Genomic DNA, 17,634 nt, shown 5'->3' with positions numbered 1-17,634 from the left:
CGCCGCCTTCGCCCGGATGAACTCCTCGAGCTCCGAGAGACTGCCAATCCCGTGCCTCTGCATGTCCTCCAAGTTCCTGATGCCGCAAGATACGATGTCCATCCAGTTGAACGAGTAGGTCTCTCCCACCGCCTCCGGGTTCCCTATCGCCCTCACCGCCTCGTACAGGGCCATCGACTTGTCCAAGTCCGCATACACGCTGTCGTCCTCGGTCAAATCGATCTCCTTGCTCTTCTCCGGCTCGACCGCCTGACTCTTCCCCCTCTCCATCCAAGTCATCGTCACCCTCCTTATCGCCCTCCCCCTCCGCCTCCTCGTTCTCCAACTCCGCTCTCAACCCGTGAATCCTTCCCGCCTGCAACTCCAGCCTCTCGCACAGCGACCTGTACCTCTCCCTCACCTCCTCCTCCTTCGCCATCTTGCAAACCTCCACCGCGCACCTGGCCATCGCCATCTTCGTCCTCACCCTCCTCTGCAACTCGCCCACCCCGGACCTTATCCCCGTGTTCTGTCCCATCAACACCCTGTACTCCCTCTCATCCACCTGCAAGTACTGCGCTTTCGTGCAAAAACTCTCCGCTCTCTGTCTTAACTCCTTCACCCCCTCCCCCAACTCCCCCACCTCCCTCTCCATCTCCCCCACCTCCTCCTCCGCGCCCCCCACCTCCCCCGCGTACAACTCCACCAACCCACTCAGCTGGTCGCTCTGCACCATCGCCTTCGCCAACGCCTGACTCTCCTCCCCGTCCAACCTCTCCAACATCTCCCTCAACCACCTCGCCTCCAACAACGGCACCAACACCCTCACCTGCGGCGGCGTCATCACCGACGCGTTCTTCACCAATCGCTCCACCAATTCCTCCCTCTCCGACGCCACCACTTCGAAAAAAAAAAAAACAAAAAAAAAAAAACGAAAAAAAAAAGTCAGCCTCCGCACACATACGACCACCCCTCGCGACCCGTCCGTCCCCCGCTCCCCCCTCACGCACCCATCGCCAACGGGTCCAAAAAACTAATTATCCCCTGCACCTCCTGGTCCCTCTCCGCCCCCCCCTCGCAACTCCTCAACCACTCTATGTTCTGCTGCATCAAACTCCTGTCGGACGGCGACACCGACCTCGCGTACACCCGTATCTGGTGTCCGGAGAAAACCTGCACCGCCACCTCCTGCTGCTGCAACTGCAACCTGGGTATCGTCTCCATCAACCCCCTGTCGTCCAAGTGCCTGCACACCACCTGTATCTGCTGACTGTTCATCTTCGCTATCTGCCTCTTCAACTCCTCAAACCCCACCGGATTCTCCATTATCCTCCCCAAACTATTCACAGAAAACTTGTCCAAATTCTTACGAATGTAATCCACATATTGCTCCTCCCTCTCACTCACGTCCATCCACTCCTCCAAAGCATCGCTCCCCCCCTCCTCAGCTCCCTCAGGTAACGACTCCCTGTGCGACCCCACTCCCCCCGCCCCTCTCTCCCCGTCCAACCATCTGTCCTCACCCTGTCTCTCTACTTCCCATCCACTCCTCGACTCGCTCATTTCTCACTCGCTCTCTCCTCTCGCTCCAGCCACTGCAAAAAAAAACATTGAACCTCTAAAAAAAATAAAAACAATACCCCTCTGTCCTCGAAAGCGACACTCTCTCTCCCTCTCTATCACCCTCCCTCCTCCCAAAAAACCCCCACTCACCACCACCACACGTCACTCACCAACCACATACCCCCCAAACGCCCCCTGAAAGCGATCACCCCCTCACGCACGCAAAAAAAAAAACGTGCTTTCCCCCATGTCTATCGTCTATTTTTGGGGCTCCGGTGAACGCGGGCAAACCCTCGCTCACTTCTTCGACTCAAACCACCCCGTCGCCTACCGCGTCCCCCGCCCCCTGTCCAACCAAATCACCTCCATCGCCTCCGGGGGATCCCACACACTCTGCGTACGTACACTCTACACACTCTGACTTTTTCTCTTTTTTTTTTTTTTTTTTTTAACCCCTCTAACACCCCCCAGCTCACCTCCTCCTCCTCGCTCCTCGTCTGCGGCAACAACGCCCACGGACAACTCGGCATCCCCGGCGCCACCCCAACCACCCCCCTCGAACGCACCCCAACCCCCCCTCTCCAACACGTCCTTCAAGTCTCCGCCGGCTGGTCTCACTCCATAGCCCTCGCCTCCTCTTCCGGCCACCCGGGCGTCTACTCCTGGGGATCTAACCTCGAAGGAGAACTCGGCGTTCACACCCCTCGCAAACAAACCTGCACCCCTCTGCTCATCCCCCCCCTCGCCAACATCCACATCGTCCAAATCTCCTGCGGCGTCCGCCACTCCGCCGCCGTCTCCGACACCGGACTCTGCTTCACCTGGGGATCCAACAAACACGCCCAGTGCGGACACCCAACACCCACCTCCTACCCCTCCCCCCTCAAACTCGACTTCGACCAACCCGTCGTCCACGTCTCCCTCGGACAATACCACTCCTCCGTCGTCACCCAATCCTCGTCCATCTGGATGTTCGGGTCAAACAAATACGGCCAGTGCGCCCTCAACCCCTCCCTCACCTCCCACTGGCGCGGAAAATCCGCACCCGTCGTTCCCACCCCAAAACTCGTCCCACTCCAACTCAAACGCCCAACCGTATACTGCGGGTGGAACCACACCCTCGTACTCTCTCCCACCCACCCCCACCAACTGTGGTCCTTCGGCAGAAACAACTACGGGCAACTCGGACTCAACTCCACCCTCCCATCCATATGGCAGCCAACTCCCATCTCCTACCTCTCTATCACCCACCTCACGCGCACGGACTCCATCCTACAAGTAGCCTCCGGATCGGAACACTGTCTACTCCTCACCACCAACCACCACGTATACAGCTGGGGATGGAATGAACACGGACAACTGGGCCTGCAAGACCAAACCGACAGACTCAAACCCACCAGAATCACCTCCTTCGACCAACACCCGCCAATCCACCACATCTTCTGCGGCTACGGCTGCTCTTTCGCCATCTCCCTCCCCACCTAAACACTTTTTTTTTCCCCAAAAATATATATCATGTATTTTTTTTTTTTCCCCCTCGACATCAATTCGCCCTCCCGATCTTTCTTCCTTACATCCCCTCATCACACATGGTACCACCCCCCCCTCCCCCCCCCCCCTCCCCCCCCCCCCTCCCTCGCTCACACCCGACCCCCACCTCTAGGCCCTCGAAGTCGTCAAAAAACACGAAAACGCCCACCCCCACTCCATCTGGACCGTCGCCTGCAAGAACAAATACGTCGCCACCGGCGGCGTCGACGGCGTCGTCAAAGTCTGGCTCCAAGACGACCCCTACGACTGCGTCAAGGAACTCTCCTGCTCCATCCTCTCCGTCGTCTCTGTCGCCCTCACCTCCACAACCCTCCTCGCCAGCAGCATCGATAACCATCTAAAAGTCTGGGACCTCAACACCTGGGAACTCCTCAAAGACATCGAGTTCGGCTCCGCCGAACTTTGGAACATTTGTGTAAACCCCGTCAACCCTTCTCTCCTCGCCACCTCCGGACAAAAAGGACATGTGAACATATGGGACGTCACCAAGGGGTCCAAAACTCAAACTCTAGAAACCTCAAGCGACAAGTTCCTCATTTGCATTTCATGGGTACGCCCGCCCTTTTTTTTTCGCCTCGAGCGAGCAAAAAAAAAATCCTAATCCTGAGCAAACTCTCCACCATCCAGAGCATCAGCGGAAAATACATCGCTTGCGGCTCCGTAGACGGCGTCCTCACCGTCTTTTCCCTGGAAGAAGGCTCAAAACTCCATTCTATAGAAGGTACGTCGCCCCCATCCAAACGCACCCCGCTTGCACAAAACTCTAGTGTGCCGATGCCCACAGACGCCACAACGCTGGCCGCCGTCACGTCGATGCACTCGACGGCGCGGCGGCGCGTCGCGCGGATGCTGTCACGTCGGCCTCAGCGTTGATGTCGTCGCACAAGCGACGGCATCGCGGTACAAACCCTGTGACTCAGAAGCAGACCGGTCAGCTATTGTACGGCATTATCAGCACCAGTGCTATACAGGCATCCAAATATCGCACAGACACAGTCACGGTACTACTGGTGCTCTGCACCGGACACGTTCCTGAAGACGTCGTTGTCATCGCGGCCTGGCACCTGGCATCAGGTCATGGCACTTCGATTCGCTTTTTCTGTTCGGTTGACCCTTTTTTTTTTCTGCTGACTTTTGCGTACGCGCGCAGTGTACACATGTACGATTAGGTCGGTTTGCTTCTCGATTGATGAGCAGGTTCTAGCAGTCGCGTCGGACGACTCGTTCGTGCATATCTATAACGTGGAGACGGCCCACTTGGTGAGGTCGTTATCGGGTCACCACTCGTGGGTGACGGCGGTGAGCTTGAGTCCCAACAACAAGTACTTGGTGTCCGGCTCGTTGGACAAGAACGTGAAGGTCTGGGACGCGCAAACTGGCGACTCGCTGGCGGTGTACAGCTACCACAACGGTGCGGTGTGGGGCTTGGCGTGGAATAACACGGGCACGAGGCTGTTCTCAGTGGGCGAAGACGGCCAGTTAGTCATTTATAACTGCTTGGAGAAGTAGTGTAAGAGTTTTTGTGGCGGGCAATGGCACAACTGTAGCAATCGAAAGGAAACTAGAAGCAATTTTTTTTTATTGGTACGGTACAATCACTGTTGCTGCCGACTCGACTCACTGGTCATGACGGAAGGCTTGGAGGCGACGGTGTAGATATCGAAAGGTATTTGCAAGAGTTCTGAGAGTTCTTGGTTTAGTAGGTCGTACATCAGATGTCCATCTCTAGTGCTTTTCCAGGCTTTAAGTGTTGAATCGTAGCAGTACCGCTTTGGTCCACTGACGGGAGAAGACCACCAGATTTGCCTGTTTTGGCATTGTTTGTTGATGGCGTAGGTGCCCTTTTCTCCTAGGCTAAGCTCGAGAACGCCGTCCTGTTCGCATAGGGGAGAGGTGAGTCAAGCACTTTTTTTTTTGAATGAGACGAAAGCAGAAGATAGCGTGAATCATCGGACCTGTTCGGAGACGTCGAATCCGGGTATTTCGAGCTGTTCGAGCTGTTCAAACTTCTGCATCATTTCTTGGAGCGCCTGGTCGGAGACCCGATGAAAGGTACAAAGATCGATGCTTTGGGCAGTGCATAGGAGTCGGCGCGCGGCGTAGGTCGGGGGCAAGCGCTGCACGTCGACGAACGCATTTAGTAAAGATACATACATAATAGATGGATGTGTGTGTGCCGTGTTGAGGCGAGAAGAGAGGCGTACGACTAATGTGTGGTGTTGAAAGGTGTGAAGTGCCAAGCTAGAGTTTTGAGTTATACCTCGAGAGAAGCTCTGTGAGTGTGTAGGTTTCAGAAAATGACTCAGTAAAGATCGCATGAAGACGGAAAATATATCAATCAGAACTTATTTTTTATTGATGAAATACGAGTTAGAAAACGCCTTATGTGCTGAATTAATTTTAGGTTCATAGAAACAGAATCAGGACAAAAGCTGTCCTAGAAATTTGAGATATTCTACTACAAATTGAGATGGTCGCTACGACTCAACCTAGGAAAAGCGGCCAATAGCATCCTGGACCCCCTCTCTATAGAGAGGAAAATTGATAGAAAATCGTGTATAGACATTCTGGACTCGGTTTGACATTCAGACGAACGCATTCTCGGTCTCACGGTGTTGTTTCTGAAACAATTGAAGCCAAGATTTATCTGCCAAGAATTGGTCAAGTCTTGCGTGATACATTTTTGTTTTTTTTTGATTTTTTTTTTTTAAGTACTGTACCACGGAGAGGTCAAGCCCACTTTGGTACTGTTTACTGGTGTACGCCTGCATTGGTCTTTTGTTCAGAGACAGAGCGTACCGACGAATTTGTCGGTCTTTTCGCGGATTAAAAACACAGTTTCAATGGAAGGGAGCAACAAGCAACCGGTACGGCGAGAATTCGCGACGGCCACTTGCTGGCCGCCTCGTGCCCGAGGCGGGATGAGGCCTTCTCCGGCGAAGAAGGCTCGCTCGCTCGGTAACGCGGGATCGGAAGAGAGCAGGATGGCTTCCGGTCTTCAGACGCCATATGTGTACAACATGTGTACAGCATGTGTATATTTCGCTAGAAGCGGGGAAGCTGACGTTTTGCGCATTGGGGGGATTGACATGCCGGTGTTCTATTCTAGAAGGACGACTACGACGCACTGAATCAGTTTTTGTCTGTTGGTCGCGCCAATGTTGAGGAGGATACGGACCCAATCGTATCGATTGAAACCGCGCCCCAAAGTCAACTATCATCCGGGTTGGGGCCGATTCAACAGGGTACGCTTTCTACTGCCCGCGTCGCGTTCGAAGGGGAACTCGCCTTGGCTAGAATGGGACCTCGTGCTTACGCCTGCTTTTTATTTGATTGGGGGAAGGGATAGCAGCGCCTGAGCTGTTTATCAATTCTGAGGCGTTTCATGTGTCAGGACTAGAGGGCGTTCCGAGCGGCGGACAAGGGCCCCCAATTTATAATCAGCAGAACCCTCACCCGGGGGGACAGCCGGCTGGCCAAGAAGGTATGTGCAGAACACTCTGCGGACCCCCACGCTGATGCGTTCGAGAACTCTCTTTGACACGTATCACTGTGTTTTTACCAGGACCAGAAGAGGCCAGAGGAAGCAACCGAGACTACTCTATATTCTCAGTGAAATACTTCCGATCGCTGTTCGACGTAGACACGGACATCGTACTCGAGCGCATTTTTTTTGCATTATTGCCCTACAGGCAAGACTTTTTAGACAGAATTGAAAACCCGGATTTGTATGGTTATGTATGGGGGTCTATTACGTTTATCTTCGCGCTCGCGATGTTCGAAAATTTGACATCGTATTTTGGCTACATGTATCGAAAGAAAGAAGAGTTGTTTTTTTACGACTTGAGCACTTTGCCGGTCAATACGCTCTTTGTTTTGCTCTTCATGATATTGGTGCCGCTCGCGTTTTGGGGTTTGATGACCGTGATGGACGAATTTGACATATCTCTGCCAAAGGTGATGTGTCTTTATGGATATTCTGTGTTTGCGTACATTATTGGGGCTGTGCTTTGCGCGATTCCGTTTGGCTGGGTAAGATGGGTTAGCGTTTTGCTGGCTTTTTTGGTGTCGTCCGCGCATATTGGGCTTGCGTTGTGGCCGCACATGAAGCACGCGACGTTGAAGACGCGGCTGATTTTTCTGACGTTTGTGGTCGCTACAGGGGCGTCGATGGCGCTGTTTATGCGACTGTACTCGTTCGGGCACGGAGCTTGAACGTGTGATAGGGGCGAGGAGTCCGAGGAATCGCGCAGACTACTTTCGGTCTGCTGGGTTCTACAGGACAAGGCACAGCTGCTTGAGCAGAATTGTCGCGAGCCATGCGCGCGTTTCTTGGTCGTCGGTACGAATGGTAGTACTGGTGGGCGAGAAGGAGATAATCGCTGGAGAAGGCGAAGATGCACGAATGAAGACAATCGGCTCTTGAGAAGGCGTATTTTCGTAGTGGATAGACAGATGCCGGACTCTATCGTGTCGCTGGAGTTCGGCGAAGACGGAGCTAGGAATCGGTTGTCCCCAGCATAGTGCTGAATGCAAAGGGGAGTGGCTTTCAACAGACGGAATGCTGCTGGTTGCAGATGGCTTCAAAACGGTTTCTCCGTCGTGCTGGGCAAGAGTGGCTTTGATGGCGGCCATGCGGGTACAGCCGTGTACTGGTTTTGGTCGAATGGTTTTCGCGAGCTCATATTGGATGTAGACACGATCGTAGCGCCTTTTTATACTGAGCTCTAGGTAGTCTTCGTCAATCGTGTAAACTTCGATGTCTGGGTAGTCGGAGGCAGCACGTGTCTGTAGGAGCTGGAAGGACGCAGAGCGGGCCGATGGAAGGACGAGTCTCCTGGGTCTCCACGTTTCGATGAGCAATGCTGCTTCGGATACAAGCAAACGCGGATCTAGGTGACACACGTGGACTTTAAGTTGGTAGGGCTCGAACGGCACGAGACAGCGGCGGACGTCCGTCACGCCCGGATCAATGACGACGACCGCGTTTTTTGGGTCGTTTTTGAGTGAGTGAAGCAAGTGTACCGCGTCGCCGGCGCGCATAGAGCTATCAGATGCGAGGAAAATGCAGGGCTTCTTCAGACAGGCCGTAAACTTGGGGTCTTTTACGGAATCAAACTTGAGCAAAGACCCGGCTTCTATGAGTTGCAGATGGCTGAAAGGATTAGCTGGCATGTATACGCGCGTCTGTTTGGATTTTTCAAGCCATTCAGCAGATATATTCAAGTATTGAAATACAAAATCACAAATGGGCGATATAAAACAGATGGGAATGGTGTGGAGGCCAACGCTGTTTAAGTACTGGTGCAATGTGTCAAGCAAGTCAGCTACGACCATGACATGCGGTATGGGCAACAAGACGCTGCCACCCTCACTAATTGTCAGCCCAACGTGATTACACAGATTGGCTAGCTGTAGATCTTGTGTTTGTATCTCTGGGTTCGCCAATTGAGCTATTATCAATGCGTCGCAGTCCTTCAACGCCTCCAGTTCTATTGGCTGTGCGTGTGTGTGAACACCACTCAGAGTCGCCATGCTGGAATGAGACACATATCCTATCTTCCGGTACTCCGACTCAATGATCCAATTGCAACTGCCCAGAGTGTATCCGGAGCTCAACGCCGTTACTCTCACTCCTTCGTAGAGCTCAATCTGTTCGTCAAATACGCATGTCTGAATTTTTCCTATACACGAGGACACACTTTTTTTATCGTACGCATGCCTCCATTCGGCGGCGTCTTCGCGATTTCGCGCTCCTGCGGGGGAGTCTTCTGCCTGATCAACGAGATCGAACATCAGGTGCTTTCCCAGCTGTACCGTGGGCTCTGTCGCGTAGACTCTTCCGTGAAACGCGCCTCGCTCTGTCAGGTGCGGCAGCGCCATCAACGAGTGAAAGTTGCTGATCAGCACCACGTCTATTGCCGACGCGTCGATTGATGATACCCTCAGACGCGTCGGGGAGCTGCTTCTAGAACCGCCGCCGAGCTCGGGGAAATGCCCGTCCTCTCCCCTCCAACACTCCGCGCCGCAATCAATCAAAATAGATACGCCCCTGATCTCCAACAGATAGCAGCTCGCATTCGGGACCGAATCCAGCACGTGCTCGAATGACAAGACAGAGGAAGGTTTCGGGCAGAGAGACCGTTTTCACATTCCGCCCCATACAGAAAGAGAAGTAGCCGTTAGAAAAATAGATTGACAGGTGCTAGATTTTTGTGTGCATGGGGTCGTACCAATCTCATCGTCGGTGTGGTTTGGTGAGAATTGGTCTGTGTATATAGCGCGTTTTGTCGGATCATTACTGAGGGCTTTTTTTTTGTTTTTTTATGCATTCTTCTGCACGATGCCGTCTATTCAGCGAGTTGAGCTTTCAGAGTGCAGCTTCGTTTCGGAGGCCGCGCGCTGGTTGATTGAGAGAATCAGTCAGCGCATTTCGCTTCGCGGGTGTTGCACGCTTGGTCTTTCTGGAGGTACATACACGCAGGCCCGACAGTTCACCGCGCATTTTTTTTCGATGGTTGTCTTTGAGGAGTGGTTCTTATTGTGCGCTGATTTGACCGCCGCATTTGACAGGTTCCACTCCCCTTCCGGTCTATGCCGAACTTGGAAGGGCGTCTAACATCGATTGGAGCAAGGTTTATTTGTTCATGGTGGATGAGCGATTTACGCCGGTGGACAGCAGCTCCAGCAACCAAGGAAATGTTCGAAGAACGTTGCTTCAATTTGCGGCGATTCCGGAGTCGAACCTGATTTTTCCGAACGTGTCGCTTCCTTTCGTACGTGGGGGCGTGGTTTGTGGTTTTGTTTTGGTTTGATCGAGTTCTAAACTGCGAAACGGTGGTCGTCACAGGCGCGTTGCGTCGAGGACTATGACGCTCGGATGGCGGAGGTGGTCAGAACCCGCGGCGTCGACGTGGTGGTGTTGGGCCTTGGAGAAGATGGGCACTTCGCGAGCCTGTTCCCGTGCATGAAGAGCGAGGACCTTCGACGCGCGAGCGACCCGAATACGTACGTGGTGGGGGAGAGGGGAGGTGCGCGTGCGTGGTCAGTTTTGGCTGATGTTTTTTTTTGAAGTTTTGCTATGGAGACGTTTACGGGGACGTTTGAGGTTCGCGAGAGAATAACAACTACCTACGCGGTGTTGAAGAGCGCGGATGTGGCGATGTTTTTGATAGCAGGTGAGGGGAAGGTGCGGGTTTGGGAAGAAATGGCGTCCTCGTTACAGGGTCTCGAGCGGTGGCCGGCCAAGCCCGTGGTGGAGAAAGTGAGCACGTTCGTGTTTATCAAAACGTAGCAAGAGTTAAAAAAACTGTGTATGGGGGCAATTTGTGTGGGGCGAGGTGGGTTGATGTGGTGAGCATAGGTTTTTTTTTTTTTTTTTTTTGGTTTGAGACACTCTCTTTGGCTGTCTCTTACACGTGGGTGGCGCAGATGAGCGAGTTTCGCTCGCCCAAGACGGCGGGCGGCAGGTCGTTTGGTCGGTCTAATAGGGTGAAATTGCCGCCATCCTCTCGTGAGGGCGAGAGGAAGAAAGGCGGTGACGACGGCGGATCGAGCGAGGTTTTGTTGTGGCATGGGGGCGCAGGAGCTGTACGAGCACGGTGTGAGTTAAAGACGTAGGCGTGCGGCGCGTTTGGGGTCTTTTTTTTTTTTGGTGCTAGATGTGTGCACGATGATGGGCGAGGATAGAAGAGAGGTTGACCGATGCACGTTTTTTTCGCAATTGTTGGGTGTGGTGCGCGGTTGGTTTTCAAGCAAGTTCAACAGAGGAAGCGGCGTCTCGAGCAGATGTGGAGAGAGAAGAGAGGTTGGTATTTTGTGTGCGTTGATGGTTTGTTGTAGGGTGTTGGGGAACTAATACAGGATCGTTTGCGATGGCGCGCGCGCGATGAAGAAGGGGGTGAGTCGCCCGAGAGGTCGAGGCACCGCGGGGTTTCTTTGAGGAGGGATTCGTCTGAGTCGTCGTCGGTGGTGGTGCCGTCTAAGAGCGTGGTGGTGCCGCCTGATCGGAGGTTGTTGCAGGGAGCGCGTCAGCGTGGCGAATTGAGGAATGGGTCTAGAGTGAAGTTGGACTCGAGTGTTCAGAATTACGAGGAGTTGGAGAGGCAGAGGGCGTGCGCGGAGGGGGGCAGGGACGGGCAGGAGAGGGGGGCGAAGGCGAGGGGGGTTGAGTCGGGGTTGGCGTCTTCGAAGTCGGATGGGTTGCCTGGGTTGTGGGCGATGGTTCGGACGTTGGGGACGTTTGGTGGGGAGGGGGAGGAGTTGTTGAGGGCGCTCGCGTCTCGAGTGCCGTTCCGATGGTCGTTGGTACGTGGGGTTGTAGGGGGCGATAGGGGGTGAGAGAGGAGTTGTACTGAGGTTTGTGGGGAAGTGCGAGAGAGATGGGGGGGCGTTGAAGGTGGCGTGTCCGACGGTGGAGGATTTGAGGGCGTTGATGTCGGTGGGCGAGACGGAGGTGGGGGGGCAGAGGGTGGAGGTTAAGTTGTATAGGTACAGTGGGAAGAGTGTAGGGAGCGAGTACGACTACGAAGGAGTGGTGAGGGAGAATTATTCGGCGGAGTCGGGGGTGTTAGACATGTCTGGATGGAGTTACCGCCAGAGAGAACAGCCGGGATGCGCGTTGTCGGATGGCGAGTTCATGTGTGGTTTGTGCGAGTATTTGGTACGGAGGGTACCGGAGGTGTCGGGGATAGATTTTTCGAACAACGCGATTAGGGAAGTGGGAGAATTGAGGCCGTTGGCGCAGTTGAAGGGGTTCAGGCGATTGTCGTTGGCGAGTAATTTGATAGAGAGCGTGGGGAAGTTGGGTGTTTTGTCGAGGTTTAGCGAGCTGATCGAGCTTAGAATATCCGGAAATCCGCTTTGTGAGGAGGAGAACGCGCAGATTTCGTTGAGGGCGTTGGTGCCGCACGTGACGGTTTTGGACGGCGTGGTCGTACCGCCGCTGATTACGATGGGCGTGGAGGAGCCGGGGTCGCCGAGTTTGCCCGAGTCGATTCCTATGTCGATTCAGCCCGTGGAATGGAGCGAGGTGGTGAAGGCGTTTTTGGACAAATACATCAAGGCGTACGATGGGAATCGAAAGGAGTTGCTTGGGGCGTACAAGACGGACAGTTTGTACCATTGTTATGGGTTTGCTTCGTCGAAGGGCGCGGCGGATAGAGAGGGGGACGTGTTGATGGGGGGGAAGTCTGTGAAAGTGCGCCAATGTGCGAACAACTATGACATTATATCTGAGTTTTTGAGATATCCGCCGACAGTTCATGAATTGGAGACGATTGAGTTAGATTTTGCGTCGGCCGGTCGTTTTTTTTCTGGTAGTCATGTCCTGGTTTTTCAGGGACTGATTAGCATTAAGCTCGCGGATAAGGTTTCGAAGCGGCGGTTTTACCGCGCGTTCGTTCTTTGCGTGCAATCGGCCGACAGCTGGCCGTTTGTGATTGCGAACGATCAGATTCATATTTTTGCGCCAGGCAAGTTACGGCGCATGGCGGTGCCGGTTGGGAGGAACCACTCGCGCATCGTTGTGGGATAGGGCGCAGGAGGGGGGGTCGCGAGCGGTCGAGAGGTGTTTGCAAGAGTTTATGGCGTTCCCCTGGCCGGGGAGGTGTATTTAGATCGAGGTAGGAAGCAGCCTTTTTTTTTTTTAGAAAAGAGAAGCGAGGAAAAAATTTTGTGTTTATTTGGTTGGTGGCCGGGTTGCGCGCACAGATTCGGGTCAGAAGCACGGGAACTGACAGCGGAAGGGCACACACCTATGGAAGTTGAACCCGCGGCGAGTGAAGATGGGGTGGACATGGAGAAGGCGGAGGAGAGGTTGGAGGAGATGGAGAAGAAGCATCTGGAGGAGCGAATTGACGAGTTGGAGGACGAATGGATGCGATATGACAGCGACGATTCAGAGAACGAGGTACGGAAGATGAAGTTCGGTCGAGGTCGAGCAAAAGAAGGGCGCCTGACTAGAATTCGACTACGCAGAGGACGTTGGTCACGATTGGGGACGTACCGGTTCGCTGGTACGAGGCGTTGGATCACCTTGGGTACGACTTGGAAGGCGAAAAGGTCAAGAGGCCCAAAGGAGAGGGGGAGGTAGACAGATTTTTAGCGTTGAACCGGGATCGTTCAGGATGGATGTCTGTCTACAACGAGAAGACGGGAAAGAGGGAACTGATAAGCGAGGGAGATATGAAGATCATCGAGGCGTTGAGAGAGGGCGTCGCACCGGCGAAATACGATCCAGAACATGTACGTGAGAAGATGGGCACTTTATGTACAAAGTTGTTCGCGTTATGTGCGTCGCATTGCACAGACATATATGTACATATGTGTACGTTGCGCACATCGAATGATATGCGGGCGTGTCACACGTGTGTATAGACGGATCAGGGTGGTGGTGTGTGTGCGGGCGCACCGTGCGCACGCGTTGAACGAGTGCGTGTGGGTGCTGGGTGACGCGGGCGTGTATTTGTGTGCGTTGAGTGGTGTACGGGCGGGTTTACGTGTGGACGTTGAGCGACGCACGAGCGTGATTATGTACGGGCGTTGAATGACGCGTGAATATGTGCATACCGGAATGGAGTGCGGATGTACGCGTATCGAATAGCACGCGAATGGGTTGTGCGCGCATCGAGTAGCGCACGACTGGACTGCACGCGCATCGAATGGCGCACGAACGAGCTGCATGCGCGCTGAATAGCACACGGACGAGCGCGCTCTGTGCACGGGGGATGTCAAGTGAACGTGTTGTGTATAGCATTGAGTGTCACGTGGGTGTGTTATGTGTTGAACAGCGTGCGAACGAATGGATTGTGTACAGATTGAATGACGTGTGAATAAGTTGCGTGCGCGTTGAACATCGCGTGAACGCGCTCCGCGTGTGAATGACGCACGAGTTACATAGTGGTGCTGCGACGTGTCTAACAGAGCGTTTTGTCGTTTTAGTGGTTTATACCGGTGTGCACAATGAACCCCGACGTGATGCCGACGAGCGGAGCGCTGAGGTCGAAGAGGGGGTTCGTGCCCAGCCGTTGGGAGGCGCAGAGGATACGCAGGTTGGCGTACGCCTTGAGGAAGGGGTGGATTAAGAAGAAGGTGAAGAAGGAGGTGCCGCGGTGGTACATGATGTGGAACGATGACGAGGGAGTGGTGAAGGAGAGAGGAGGGAGAGTTCCGCCGCCGAGGATGAGACTACCTGGAAACGTGGAGTCATATAGGCCGCCCGAGGAGTATTTGTACACCGAAGAGGAATTGAAGAAATGGAATTCGGGCAGAGAAGGGAAGATGCTTCCGTTCGTGCCGAAGAGACACAATGGGCTGCGCGAGGTGAGCGCCTATAAGAAGTATCTGAAAGAGAGGTTTGAGAGGTGCTTGGATTTGTATTTATGTACAAGAGAGCAAAGGAGAAGGAAGCCGATAGATTTGAAGAAGTACGAGGTGGAGTTGCCCAATCCAGACGAATTGCGCCCATTCCCATCTATAGAGATGCAAAGATATGTCGGGCATGAAGGATACGTGAGAAAGATCAGCTTGGATCCAAAAGGGGAGTGGCTGGTATCAGGATGTCAAGATGGCCGAGTTAGGTTGTATGAAATCAAATCAACCCGTCTTTTATCGTCTTGGAGCATGAATCAGCCCATAACGTGCGTCGCCTGGTGTCCGAATGCGACTATTCCTATGATCGCTATCACGACAGCATCCACTCTCGGTGTTTTGGTCCCTCTCCCAATTTTGTCCCCCGATCAAATTCAACATCTTTCGGCCTTGTGGAACGACTACTCTGGCGGGTCCTCCTCTCGTGACAACGTTCAGAAACTCGTCTCTTGGATGTTGCCCACATCCCTTCAGCGCCAGGAAGGCTGGCGCCTCTTCATCGAATATGATCCAGATCTTACTGGTGCCGATCTTCACCATGTCTCCTGGCATCCTATGGGCAACTATATTAGCACCTCTTCGCCCTCTGGACTCGCATCATCTATTCTTATTCATCAAATCTCCAAAAAGCGCACCCAAAAACCATTCAAATCCAGTCGTGGCATCGTTCATTCCACGCAGTTTCACCCTTCCAAACCCCTTCTTTTTGTCGCCACGCATCACTCCGTCCGCGTCTACGACCTCTCTCGCTCTGTCACTCTGATGAATCTTCGCCCGAACGCGAAAATGATTTCCTGCATCTCCGTCCACCCCTCCGGCGATCACCTACTCGTCGGCACCTACGACAAAAAAGTCTGCTGGTTCGACCTCGATCTAGGTTCTTCCCCATACAAAGTTTTCCGCTACCATAAACAGTGTGTGCGCTCGGTCCAATTCCATCCTCGCTACCCTCTCTTTGCCACCTGCTCCGACGATGGCTCCATCCACGTCTACCACGCTACCGTTTATCAGGATCTGCTCACGAACCCTCTCATCGTCCCTCTCAAAGTCCTTCGCGGACACTCCATCAAATCAGACCTCGGCGTCCTCGACCTCGCCTTCCATCCCACCCAACCCTGGCTCTTCAGCGCAGGCTCCGATCGCACCGTCCGCCTCTTTGTCTAACCACCCCCTCAATCGAAGCCTGCCGCTCTCCAAACACAAGCACGACGCGCACGTTCAACACAAACAAAAACGCTCGAAACACATCTGTCACTCTTCAGCGCGTAAACGTCGACGTTCCATACGCGCACTGTGTGCCGTGCATTCATACACCATGCACAACACATCCATGCTAATACATAATAAATACACACACACACACTCATCGATCCACTATTTTATACGTGCGCACATGCTCTCATGTCGCATGCTGCGACGCACGCGTCAAACAGTGTCTCACGCGCAAGCGCCTTCACGTGTCGCGCACGACGCCGCATGAACCCGGCGTCCGGTACATGCAAACGTGCTCGTACGCCCGTCGTAGACCCCATTTGACACACATGTTGTGTGTATCATGTACATACATGTATCGCGCGCAGGCTATTACGTTTCCGCTGCTGGACGCGACGTCGCAATTCATAAAGGAATTGAGCGCCAACACTTTTTCATTTCAATGCATGAAATTTTGGTTTTTCATTACGGCGCACAAGCGTGTCAATATTGAAAGAACGTCCGGCGCCCTTTTTTCGGCATCCTTCCTTTTGAGCGAGCAGCGTCAGGCGTCTCCAGGGAGAGTACACAGAGCGCAGCGACAGACGAAATCGAACTTGTCGCAAAGTATCTGTTGGCGCCATGTCTTGTGCGCGGACAGAAAATGCATCGGGATATAGCTGTTGAAAAGCTCCTGCCCGGAGGAAATTGGTTCGAGCGCTACCCAAGTGATAGTCGAGTTGAGAGACGGGCACGAGGTCCCTACGTTGGGGGAACAGGAGTGATTTATAAGTGATGAAAACGGATACAAGCCATGAACGAGTCGGCTTGAAGAGGGACTATCAGCGACCATTCTGGCACCGAGTTCTTGAACAGCCTCCTCGCCTTCTGCGAGATCAGTAGGCGGAATGGGGGAAGGATGCTCATACAGCTCCAAAAAAGGCAAATGGAGTTGGAAACTGTAGGTGTTTATGCTAAGGAGTCGATGAAGTACAAGATATCCTTGTCGGGTAAGATGAGTATGTGAAAACTCGGGGAAGGCACATCTGAGTGCTTCAATATGCTCAAGCTGATGCTCAAGAAGTAAAAAATCAGGTTTTGCAAACGAGGATAGCATATGATCAAGAGATCGCTCGAGATCGGGATTATTTGCAATTCTTGCAAACAAAAATGTCATCATTTCCACAGTGCATAATTCTCTGAGTGCGGAACTCTGTCCTTGATTTTTAGCACGATGCAATTCGAAAGAGTCCAAATATCTGGAAGGTAGAAGCGACCGGCGCTTCACTGGGTTAGCCGGAATTCGATCTATCAACAAACTCATACAATCATTTGATGCTCTAAGACATGCGGAACTGCAATAACGTCTTCCTAGACCGTCACACATTTCCGGCTCAATAGGATTAATCGGCAGCGCCTGTAGTAGCTGTCTTCTTAATGTGTCGAACTCATCTGGAGGTAGCTGTCGAACCGCCTTCTCTATTTTCTCATCTGCGAATCGAATTTCAGGATTTTCGAGAACTCTTAAACAATTCGCACAGACGTTCTCCAGATTGTTGCAGAGATCCGGAATGGCGACGAGCGGGCTTTCTTGAAAAATAACCTCTCCTGCTGCGAACGGCCGCTTCGCGAACAAACCCCGACCATGCAGAGGCGAATTTCCCACCGCGGCATAGGGAGAACTCGTTGGACAAAGCCGCTCGAAAAGGGATTCGTCGCAGGGCTTCGAAATTAAATCGGAACGATATGGCTTCATTTCAACTCGAAAATGCAAGTTTTCCAACTCCAGCAATTTGTCTCGAACCAGTCTGTTGGAAAATCTCAGAATCGATTCTCTAAATGCTTTATGAGCCTCCAAATAACGCCCTTTTTTCTCTAGGTTTCGTCCTAGTCTAGCGTACTCGACGGCAAGCGACGTCGGGATTAGATCCTCGCGCTTGCCAATTTCCAGCAGAGATCCCCAGTTCGCCAATTCCAAAC

The 17,634-nt window shown here is 53.2% G+C and overlaps 6 protein-coding genes across 8 annotated transcripts; 3 read left to right on the top strand and 3 right to left on the bottom strand.

The window, feature by feature from the left end:
- Positions 1 to 1,538: 1,538 nt before the first annotated feature.
- Positions 1,539 to 2,507, bottom strand: LOC126311185 (PE-PGRS family protein PE_PGRS33-like). Its single transcript, XM_049992133.1, has 4 exons — positions 2,447 to 2,507; positions 2,019 to 2,363; positions 1,874 to 1,935; positions 1,539 to 1,574 (listed from the first exon to the last, which is right to left on the bottom strand). The coding sequence occupies exons 1-4, from the start codon at positions 2,505 to 2,507 to the stop codon at positions 1,539 to 1,541; spliced, it is 504 nt and encodes a 167-aa protein (XP_049848090.1).
- Positions 2,508 to 3,068: 561 nt separating this feature from the next.
- Positions 3,069 to 5,755, top strand: LOC126311250 (WD repeat-containing protein 61-like). Its single transcript, XM_049992209.1, has 4 exons — positions 3,069 to 3,134; positions 3,206 to 3,643; positions 3,721 to 3,814; positions 4,244 to 5,755. The coding sequence occupies exons 1-4, from the start codon at positions 3,132 to 3,134 to the stop codon at positions 4,600 to 4,602; spliced, it is 894 nt and encodes a 297-aa protein (XP_049848166.1). The 5' UTR covers positions 3,069 to 3,131; the 3' UTR covers positions 4,603 to 5,755.
- On the bottom strand, positions 4,689 to 5,249 carry LOC126311251 (frataxin, mitochondrial-like). Its single transcript, XM_049992210.1, has 2 exons — positions 5,049 to 5,249; positions 4,689 to 4,967 (listed from the first exon to the last, which is right to left on the bottom strand). The coding sequence occupies exons 1-2, from the start codon at positions 5,247 to 5,249 to the stop codon at positions 4,689 to 4,691; spliced, it is 480 nt and encodes a 159-aa protein (XP_049848167.1).
- A 53-nt stretch (positions 5,756 to 5,808) lies between the features above and the next one.
- On the top strand, positions 5,809 to 9,394 carry LOC126311248 (protein YIPF1 homolog). 3 transcript variants are annotated; one of them, XM_049992208.1, is made up of 4 exons: positions 5,809 to 5,960; positions 6,203 to 6,338; positions 6,446 to 6,577; positions 6,659 to 9,394. In XM_049992208.1, exons 1-4 carry the CDS (start codon positions 5,937 to 5,939, stop codon positions 7,306 to 7,308), a joined length of 942 nt encoding a protein of 313 aa, XP_049848165.1. In that variant the 5' UTR covers positions 5,809 to 5,936; the 3' UTR covers positions 7,309 to 9,394. The 3 variants fall into 3 exon arrangements, with proteins under 3 accessions (XP_049848165.1, XP_049848164.1, XP_049848163.1); XM_049992207.1 differs by having other exon boundaries at positions 6,443 to 6,577; positions 6,659 to 9,393; XM_049992206.1 differs by having other exon boundaries at positions 6,437 to 6,577; positions 6,659 to 9,391.
- Positions 6,819 to 9,425, bottom strand: LOC126311247 (integrator complex subunit 9-like). The gene is made up of 2 exons (XM_049992205.1): positions 9,327 to 9,425; positions 6,819 to 9,195 (listed from the first exon to the last, which is right to left on the bottom strand). The coding sequence occupies exons 1-2, from the start codon at positions 9,423 to 9,425 to the stop codon at positions 7,369 to 7,371; spliced, it is 1,926 nt and encodes a 641-aa protein (XP_049848162.1). The 3' UTR covers positions 6,819 to 7,368.
- Positions 9,426 to 10,490: 1,065 nt separating this feature from the next.
- On the top strand, positions 10,491 to 15,833 carry LOC126311246 (ribosome biogenesis protein BOP1 homolog). The gene is made up of 6 exons (XM_049992204.1): positions 10,491 to 10,683; positions 10,849 to 10,900; positions 10,988 to 11,400; positions 11,465 to 13,003; positions 13,072 to 13,338; positions 14,035 to 15,833. The coding sequence occupies exons 4-6, from the start codon at positions 12,851 to 12,853 to the stop codon at positions 15,625 to 15,627; spliced, it is 2,013 nt and encodes a 670-aa protein (XP_049848161.1). The 5' UTR covers positions 10,491 to 10,683; positions 10,849 to 10,900; positions 10,988 to 11,400; positions 11,465 to 12,850; the 3' UTR covers positions 15,628 to 15,833.
- Positions 15,834 to 17,634: the final 1,801 nt, after the last annotated feature.

This window comes from Schistocerca gregaria, unplaced genomic scaffold (assembly GCF_023897955.1).
Source record: "Schistocerca gregaria isolate iqSchGreg1 unplaced genomic scaffold, iqSchGreg1.2 ptg000400l, whole genome shotgun sequence".
Taxonomy (NCBI): Eukaryota; Metazoa; Arthropoda; class Insecta; order Orthoptera; family Acrididae; genus Schistocerca; species Schistocerca gregaria.
This window is presented reverse-complemented; position numbering and strand designations above follow the sequence as displayed.

Coding starts and splice junctions, on each gene's coding strand:
- LOC126311185 (XM_049992133.1), bottom strand. CDS start 2,507: ATGGACGAGGATTGGGTGACGACGGAGGAGTGGTATTGTCCGAGGGAG. Junction 2,364..2,446: donor GAGGGAGACGTGGACGACGG/GTTGGTCGAAGT, acceptor TTGGATCCCCAG/GTGAAGCAGAGTCCGGTGTC. Junction 1,575..1,873: donor GACAGGGGGCGGGGGACGCG/GTAGGCGACGGG, acceptor TTTTTTTTGCAG/TGGCTGGAGCGAGAGGAGAG.
- LOC126311250 (XM_049992209.1), top strand. Junction 3,644..3,720: donor TCCTCATTTGCATTTCATGG/GTACGCCCGCCC, acceptor TCCACCATCCAG/AGCATCAGCGGAAAATACAT. Junction 3,815..4,243: donor AAAACTCCATTCTATAGAAG/GTACGTCGCCCC, acceptor GTACGCGCGCAG/TGTACACATGTACGATTAGG.
- LOC126311251 (XM_049992210.1), bottom strand. CDS start 5,249: ATGTATGTATCTTTACTAAATGCGTTCGTCGACGTGCAGCGCTTGCCC. Junction 4,968..5,048: donor GATTCGACGTCTCCGAACAG/GTCCGATGATTC, acceptor CTATGCGAACAG/GACGGCGTTCTCGAGCTTAG.
- LOC126311248 (XM_049992206.1), top strand. CDS start 5,937: ATGGAAGGGAGCAACAAGCAACCG. Junction 6,339..6,436: donor GTTGGGGCCGATTCAACAGG/GTACGCTTTCTA, acceptor GATTGGGGGAAG/GGATAGCAGCGCCTGAGCTG. Junction 6,578..6,658: donor ACAGCCGGCTGGCCAAGAAG/GTATGTGCAGAA, acceptor TGTTTTTACCAG/GACCAGAAGAGGCCAGAGGA.
- LOC126311247 (XM_049992205.1), bottom strand. CDS start 9,425: ATGCATAAAAAAACAAAAAAAAAGCCCTCAGTAATGATCCGACAAAAC. Junction 9,196..9,326: donor CCACACCGACGATGAGATTG/GTACGACCCCAT, acceptor TTGTCATTCGAG/CACGTGCTGGATTCGGTCCC.
- LOC126311246 (XM_049992204.1), top strand. CDS start 12,851: ATGGAAGTTGAACCCGCGGCGAGTGAAGATGGGGTGGACATGGAGAAG. Junction 13,004..13,071: donor GCGACGATTCAGAGAACGAG/GTACGGAAGATG, acceptor TCGACTACGCAG/AGGACGTTGGTCACGATTGG. Junction 13,339..14,034: donor CGAAATACGATCCAGAACAT/GTACGTGAGAAG, acceptor TTGTCGTTTTAG/TGGTTTATACCGGTGTGCAC.